The following is an 8,428-nucleotide window of genomic DNA, read 5'->3' on the forward strand; positions in this document are numbered from 1 at the left end:
AAAAGTGTAACATAGGAACACTAAACTTATACTTAAGTATATGTACTATGTACTATATTTAGCTGTCCATGAAACCCAAACTGAATCAGCTAATAAATCAAGCAGCATATTATTGTATTGTTTCTGGGAAAATGACTTTTGATTTATCTTGCGCAAATGTAATCGCAGTAAAGCACTGAATACTCTAGTGTTTTTATTTATAGAAATGGTGAATACATTCATGACAATCCAACTAGAAGTTCAGTTGTTTATCCCTTGACAAGGTAAACTTAGTAAATCTGCCTTGCAGCATGAAAACCTTGTGAAGATGGTTTATATAGTGCCAAGAGTCTTAAATTTTTTTCTTTACTTAATAATTTAATTGGTGTTGTCTTTAGTATTTTTCTACAGTGTAAAAGTTAGTCACAATAAAGAGGCACCTATGCATCAGTAGGCATGGTGACACCTTTATCCTGTATTGTATGTAAAATAGAAATTCATGTACTGTATGTATGTGTATGTTTGTTTTCCTTCCAAGCAACAGTTGAAAGTCAAGCAGCAGAAGCTGCAACTCTATCTTCATAAGTTCATGTTTTAAGATAAGATTATAAACACACGGCACATTGAGAACTTATACATCAATAGTCAAAACTTGATGTGAGTTTGTTCAAAATCTGACTTTTTAACATGCAATCAAACATGTTAGTCCAACTCAAATTGCACAAAACTGAACTAACACACCAAGATAATAGTGTTAGAAATCTAACACTTACATAACATAACATCAACTCAGTGGCATAATGTATTGGTTCCAAATTTCAATTTTGGTGTATGTGTGTGTGTATATATATATATATATATATATATATATATATATATATATATACACAGTGGGGATCAAAAGTTTGGGCACCCCGGTTAAAATTCATTGTAATGTGCAAAAAGAAGTCAAGGAAAGATGGAATAATCTCCAAAAGGCATCAAATTATAGATTAGATATTGTTATAATATGTAAAAAAAAAAAGTTAGATTTTATTTGCATCATTTACACTTTCAAAATAATAGCAAACAAATATATATATATATATATATATATATATATATACACTACCGTTCAAAAGTTTGGGGTCACTTCCCTATTGAATCCCATGGCAAAGTGACCCCAAACTTTTGAACGGTAGTGTGTATATATGTGCACATACATGTACGTTCTTGTACATCTTTTTCCTATCAATGTTAGGAAAAGGATGCAATAAATCTGTATTCCTTGACTTGCTTGACTTAAAATCCACTAGTTTTATTTCTGTTTTATTGATAACATAAGCCAGAGCACCAGAAATTAGAACACAGGATCTGGGCATAATATTTGCAAGTATATACATTGTCTGTTATTTACATTTACGAAATCACATACCTGAAACGTTGGATATATTCTATAAAAGATGTGGGAAATTCTGCTCCATTTAGCTCAGTTTCTCATTTCTTTTTCTATCAATTTGAGCTCTTTTGGTGACATTTCTATTCCAATGACTTAAATGTGTTTCATTTCAGTTTTATCTGCACAGCTTACAAATTGTGAAAGAGTTACCACCGATCTATTTCCAGATTCATAATAAAAGTGGAATGATTTCATCTGAGGAGAGATGGCAAACTTCAGTAATAATATTTCTTGTTCACTGTGCAACTACGGTGAACACTGATTATCCAATTACTTCTTATCATTAACTTGAAGCTACTGATAGATAGTAAAATTGTAGTATAAGGGAATTATATGTTTTAACATCTTTTCCTAGAAGTCAAAGATTACATTGCCGAAATCTCTATTATAATAAGGTCATTCAGAGCCAGTGTCCTTGTTACACTACTGACAGATATGGATGTAACCTCTGACATTATTTCCATCTCAGTTGTTATTCATTAGTGAGTAAATGTCCTCACCTCTTGGTAATTGAACATTCTCATTATTTCACACCTCTTATTGTGACCTTTTTACATCATCAGAAATCGGATGCACATTTCCACCATGTACGAGCACTGCATGCGGATGAGACATCTTTCACAGGAGTTTGTGCTGCTGCAGATCACCCAGGAAGAGTTCCTCTGCATGAAGGCCTTGCTACTCTTCAGCATCAGTAAGTATTGTCCTGTATGCTGAGCATTACAACGCCAGTGTAAACCTCTAGTTGGACATGCAGCGGAGCACATACACTCTGATGAGCATGTTGGCAAAACTGTTTTGCTGTTTTTAACAGTTCCAGTTGAAGGCCTGAAAAGTCAGAAATACTTTGATGAACTTCGCCTCACCTACATCAACGAACTCAATCGTCTTATCAACTATCAAATGGCGGCAAATTGCCCTCAGAGGTTCTACCACCTCACGCGACTCCTGGACTCCCTCCAGATGGTGATATACACAGATTATGATAGTTTCAGGTTAACTAAACTTGAGAAAAAGGTTAACAGGGACTCAGTTGTAAAATTTTGTTAAAGCCTAAATTTCCTGGGTATGAGGGTACTTTTTGACCAACTGGGTAGAAATGGTAGATAGAGCTGTATTTGTATTACAGTAAAACATTTCTAGGCAACACATTCAGTTAAATCTCAGGTGAGGTGTTTTTAAAAGCCAGTGGAAAAAAAAAACTTTGATGTGAGAACAAGAAGAATCCAGAAGCTCAGAAATGAGCTGTTGCTTAAGGACCACTTGTGGCAAATTTAATTAAAATTGCATCGTCTGTCTGTGTTTACCCTTCTGTTTCAGACGGTAAAGAAGCTCCACCAGTTTACGTTTGACCTCTTTGTCCAGGCTCAGTCTCTCCACACCAAAGTCAGCTTTCCAGAGATGATCGGAGAGATAATTTCAGTACATGTTCCAAAGATCCTGGCAGGTTTGGCTAAACCAATCTTATTCCACAAATAGAAGGATTTTTTTTTTTTTTTCCATCAAAAACTGACAATTTTTTTGCTGCCTCCATAAACTTTAACGAAGGCTGTGAACTGTTCCCATGGATCTTCAAGATAATTGCTTTTAGCCCTGTCCTGTAATCACTATTTTCCATCTATCCATCCATCTTCTTCCGCTTGTCCAAGGTTGGGTTGCGAAGGCAACAGGTTCAGGAGGGAGACCCAGACCCCCACCCTCTTCTATGACCTGTACAAAGCCCACACTGCTCCTCCTGAACCTGAGGTTTGCCAGCCAGCTGGAGCCTCCTCTCAAAAACCCTGTTTTATTGTTTAAATGTTTTGTTTTTTGTTTTTTTGTTTTTTCTCCACCTTTTAGCCATAATTGAGATTGTTTATTCAGAAATGGTTTAGCTTTTGTCTAAAGAGCTGTGAGGCCTCACCTGCTGACAGCGCAGCAGTTTGTGAGTGGAGCGTTTTTGTTCTCAAATGGAGCAGAACGTCTTAAAGTCAAGATTAAGTAGTGGGGTTAAAAACAGGGAGTTTTGCTTATGACCTTGTTGAATCATGTTATCATAAATTTTATTCAAAAGACTTCAAAATGCAGATTGTAAATAAATCACAGAAATAAACAAGTCCATGTTTCCCGTCAACTTACCATTTGTTTTTTTAATAATCCCTGCTTTCTAGAATACCTGCTAAGTTCATGGATGTGAAATGGAAAGTAATAAATGCAGTTTGTGATCTTTTAAGTGCTTAAGTGCCATATATTAAGAAATAATATTTTTCCATAAAGTTTGGGCCAAATTTTGGTCTGACATTACTACAATTCCAGAGGTATTACTGTAACAATCACACTGTTTTTTTTATTGCATGGAACAGCTCAGCTCTGCTCTCCCCTACTGGGTCAGCCACAGAGACAGGACACAAAGCTTCCTGGTGTGTGTAGAGGGGTTATTGCACTCTGCAATTTTGCATTTGACTGAGCAGGAAAGTGTTTGGCACCTTTTCAGTGTGCATAACAACTGTGTGCTACAGAGCTCACCTCAGGTCAGCCTGTTTAAGACATTACTCCCAGTTTTAAAGTTGTACTCTTGGATTTGTCATTTCCACACATAGTTATGCTGTCTGTGCACACAGATGGATTATAGGTGTCTTATTTTTTGCAGTCCATGTCAACAAATTTGGGAATAGTATGCACAGATTTGAAAAAAAGAACTTCAGAGAATGAGAAAGTGTGCCGTTGCTTGCAGGACTTAATGAAAAGAATCTCAGTCACTGGTTTCTACATCACCATTTAGTATCAACTCATTATTTTGAATCTTAACTGAGGTGGTATTATAGCTGTATGTGAAATTGGGAACTATCTATAATGAAGGCAAAAAAATGAGAAGAATAAAGTCCACTCGAGCCAAACCTTGTTGTGGAAAAGGATTCATGGCTCTGATGTGGTTATCCAGTGCTGCAACTGAAAAATACAAACCTGATGTTCTCCATTATGTATGAAGTCTATAAAACTGAAAAATGACGGCAATACCAAGACAAATATAAATAGTCCCAAGTAGGACAAAAATCTGGTTATCTGGTTTTTAAAGTGTAGTTCAAATCTAGAATCAGTTGCATCTTGGCAACTGGTTTGTTGACACTCAGATTTAGAATAAATTGATTGCCTGTACACATTATTGATTTTTAAATTAACTGCACCATCTGAATTTGTTTTCTATTAATTTTAACCTAAGGCAAGACAAATTACAAGCATGAGATGAAAAATATAGTAGTTAAACCAAAATAGAGGTGTTAACTGAAACCCACAGCCCTATGTGCACAGCTTTTCTAACACCATCGCTGCCAGATAACACTTTGGTGGCAGCATTATGTGGTGGGCAGCGACTTGCAGAAGCAAAGATCCAAAGATTTGTAGAGACAAGGTAGAAAGTATAGAACCAAGTACAGGCAAATGTGGAAAGAGACCATTAAGAGTGCCAGAGATCTCAGATTGAGGCAGTAATGTTCCAACAGGTTCACAAATGTAAAGTCAAAGCCTATTCAAAGCTCCCAGATGGAGAGTGTGAAAGGCCTGGACCGGCTCTACTGAACCTCACAGAAGAAAACCAGTAAAAAGAATGTGTGGAATGCCTTCGAGATAACTGATCCCAGGCACTTGAGTTGGAAAGATTTATTTCATGAAATGAAATACAGTCATTAGGTTTTATGTCATTTAAAAAAAGAGAATCTTTGTGGTGAAACTTTTAGTGCATACAGCTTCATCAACAGGATACAGATCTTAATTTTGGCTGAAAATTGTACTGAATTACGAAGTTGAGAACGTGTATCAAGTCGATGGATCTGTCTGATCAGAGCAGCAGCTTTGAGTAAGTGACCTAGAAGTGTAGTGGACTGTGAAGTATTTACATTCATTTTCTCTGTTTATCCTGAAAAATAAACAGTTGTGACTTCTGTAGTGCTCACTAATTTTCTACTGCAGTTTATCCAACTGTACAATTTAACACTTTCTAACTGTTCAAAAATAATTTTGCAAGCTTGTAGATGCATGCATCATGTGTTTTTATAAGTGTATGTGTACCTTTTAGTTTCATAGAGCATGGACATTCTGTATTATCCCTTCAATAATCTGTTTATTGTGCCCTGACCAGTGGCCATCATTCTTTAATGCATGGGACACTTATCAGAAGGTATGATTTTTTTTTTGTGTGTGTTGCACATTTTTAAGTGGACTTTAACAGTTAGTTTCACTTTGTCATTGTAACAGATAAATTAATAAGCCTAAGTGGTTGTGTTATGTCACCTGCAGAAAGGAATGTGTTCATGTCCTAGCTTATCTTTTTATACAGTGTTAGCTATGTGAGAGGGAAAGGACAAATCTAGTAGCTATTGACAACTACAAAAGATCCATGCAGTTTATTTAATTTTATCCCAGCACTTGAATACATAAGTGTGGAAACTATGAAAGGGTTCAATCAAAGCATAACGCGAACACAAGTAACATATTGTGATGTGTAAGAACAGCAAACTGATTTCAAGTTGCAGAATATTCATGCCTTCTGCTTTTGATCAAATGCTCATAAATCATTTCAATATCTCTTAAATTTCTGAATGCACTAAATTGTTAGACTGTTGCAGCTGTTTTCTGTAGTTAAACTAATGACTAAATGCCATTTTAGCTTTGTAATGCTCCACACTGGGAAACATTAAGGCATTGTCTGCTTCACACGCATCAATGGGCCATGCAGATTCTTCTGTAAATTTTTAATTCAAACATGATTTCTGAATAGTTTAAGGTGTTTTATTATTGTTGTTTGTTTTGTGTCAGTAGAATAACAGATATGTGCCCACTGTACTGCATATTATCAAAGCTTCTTGTACATGCTCTAGTAACTGTATATATTGATCACTTGTCTGTTTTGATGTTGAAACACTTGACTTTCTAATTAATCTCTTGTATGATTTATATCTTTTGTGACATGTGTTTTTCTGATGTGTTTTTTCAAGGATGCAAAATTGCATCACATTTTAAAGAGAATTAAAATAATTCCGCCTCTAAAAGTGAGTTATGAGTTTGTTTTAAATGTTGGAGAAACCATATAAATCTATCAAGATAAAAATGACTTTCCTTTCCAACACAAATGGGAATTCTGCAAACAAAAATCAGAAACATATTTGGAAGAATTGCTGAGCCAGAGAGGATTTATTATACAGCAAAAAAAAATTAAACTATTTTGAACTCTATCTGCATGGAAATAAGGAGTAGGATGACAAGTTAAGTCAAGATGTGTGAACATGTTTCTTCAAATTCTGATCAATTCCCTGTATGGTGCTTATTTGTATGGTAACACACTGATTTATTGAAGACCAACAGCTAAAATACTAAGAATCTTTAAACACTAAAATATTTCAGTAAGAAGACACACTCTTCAGCCTTGTATTTGTGGTCCCCTTCCTGAGAATCACGCTGCAGAGTAATTCACTGAAGTTCAAGACCATACTGGCGAGAAACCAGCTTGGAAATTTCCCCTCATCCTTAATGTGGGCCAACCCTTCACTCGGTTCAGAACAGGCTGGTTTTAGCAGAAGAAGATGGTATGTGAGAGAAGTTAATGTTAAAATAAATGTGTTGTCCAACTGCAAACAGATTTTTAATGCAGATAAACACTACCTGTACAATTGCTATGAACTATAAGACTTCTTTAAGCAAAATTACTAGACTTGCTGCTTGAGGGCTTGATGAGGTTAAACAAGAGTCATGGTAACAGTCAGGCAGTCCTATCAGCAGTCGTCAAAGGGAAACAATAAGCACTTTAAAATTTGGCTCCAAGAATTTTTTTTTCCATTTTCAGTCATTTCATGTTAGCAAATTTGATCTTTACCAGATAGCAGCCATACCCTGCTAATACTGAATTTTTTTGTTAAACCACCAGCATCCATGAAACCTTTTTCTTTTACAAGCATATTTCCACTTTAGTTTGTCAACATAATTGTGTGCATGTTAGCATGTTGGATTTAGCATTCTGCAGTAAATACCCTGCACCTTTTCATAGCTTCACAGAACTGCTAGCATGGTCCTTTTCTGTAGCTATAAATTAGCATGACACAGAACAGTCACAATCTTTTCATTTTGTGCTTGCATGGTCTTGTTTTTCTGTATTTGTGGAGTCCAAAAAACCAGAAGTTCATCCTGCTTGTGGTTTCTGATAAATTTGTGGGACTCAGTATTGTGGAAACTTAGATTTGCCAACATAATGGTGTGCATGAGCTGAGTATTCTGCAGAAAGAGCACTGTTCTTTGTCAGAGCTTGTTTGTTTTGCCTTTCATTTTGTTTGTGGTCTTGCTTTTTTTTTATATGATTATCAGAAACCAGACGTTAACCCTACCAGATCAAGCATTTGTGGGCACCCAAGCAGAATGTAATTAGACCATAAAACAAATAATATATAATTGAGGTTTTTGTCATTTTAGTTATGTTGTTCAATGATAATTTGTCATTTTATTTTTAAATCAAGATATCTTGACAATTGAAGGGATTTTGGGGAGGGCTTGGGGACCCAAAGTGGCTGCTGACTTTGAATTTGTGGAAACTTTCAGGAAAGGTTTTTTCAGAGTCAGAAATTGTTTTTAGATGCAATATGATTAAAATCAGGGTTGGGTGGAATTAGACATTTCCCCAGTGTGGGTCACCACAAGAGTAGAGAAACAATTATGTGTACATGAGACTGTTTTGCATTCCAGTTTTTGACTTAAATAAAAACAATACTTCCCTGACAATCATATTTATTTTCAATTCCTTTCTCAAATACTAGTCATGAATGTCAGTATCACATAACATCCAGAAACCAGAAACATATTCTTTTTGAGCCACTTCTCTTTTCTACATTTCTCTCAATTTTAGGGGTACAAAAGTGACACATCGTTGAAATATTTTATCTTGCAACTGTATCTGTTGCTTTATAACAGCAGCAATTTTCACGGAAAAAAACAAATTTCAGAAGCTGACTTGCATTTGGAGGCGACAAGATGGACGAGTCGGACACCATA

The 8,428-nt window shown here is 35.6% G+C and overlaps 1 protein-coding gene across 1 annotated transcript in view; it reads left to right on the forward strand.

Annotated features, from left to right (window-relative positions):
- LOC121653850 (androgen receptor-like) overlaps positions 1-6,441 on the forward strand; it is a 33,641-nt gene extending 27,200 nt beyond the window's left edge. Inside the window, exons 6-8 of the mRNA XM_042007564.1 lie at positions 1,981-2,111; positions 2,232-2,383; positions 2,738-6,441. Coding sequence (XP_041863498.1) covers positions 1,981-2,111; positions 2,232-2,383; positions 2,738-2,896 — 442 coding nt within the window. The 3' untranslated portion in view covers positions 2,897-6,441. The remainder of the gene's footprint in view (positions 1-1,980; positions 2,112-2,231; positions 2,384-2,737) is intronic.
- The last annotated feature ends 1,987 nt before the right edge of the window (positions 6,442-8,428 follow it).

The sequence above is a fragment of the Melanotaenia boesemani genome, chromosome 15, assembly GCF_017639745.1.
Source record: "Melanotaenia boesemani isolate fMelBoe1 chromosome 15, fMelBoe1.pri, whole genome shotgun sequence".
Taxonomy (NCBI): Eukaryota; Metazoa; Chordata; class Actinopteri; order Atheriniformes; family Melanotaeniidae; genus Melanotaenia; species Melanotaenia boesemani.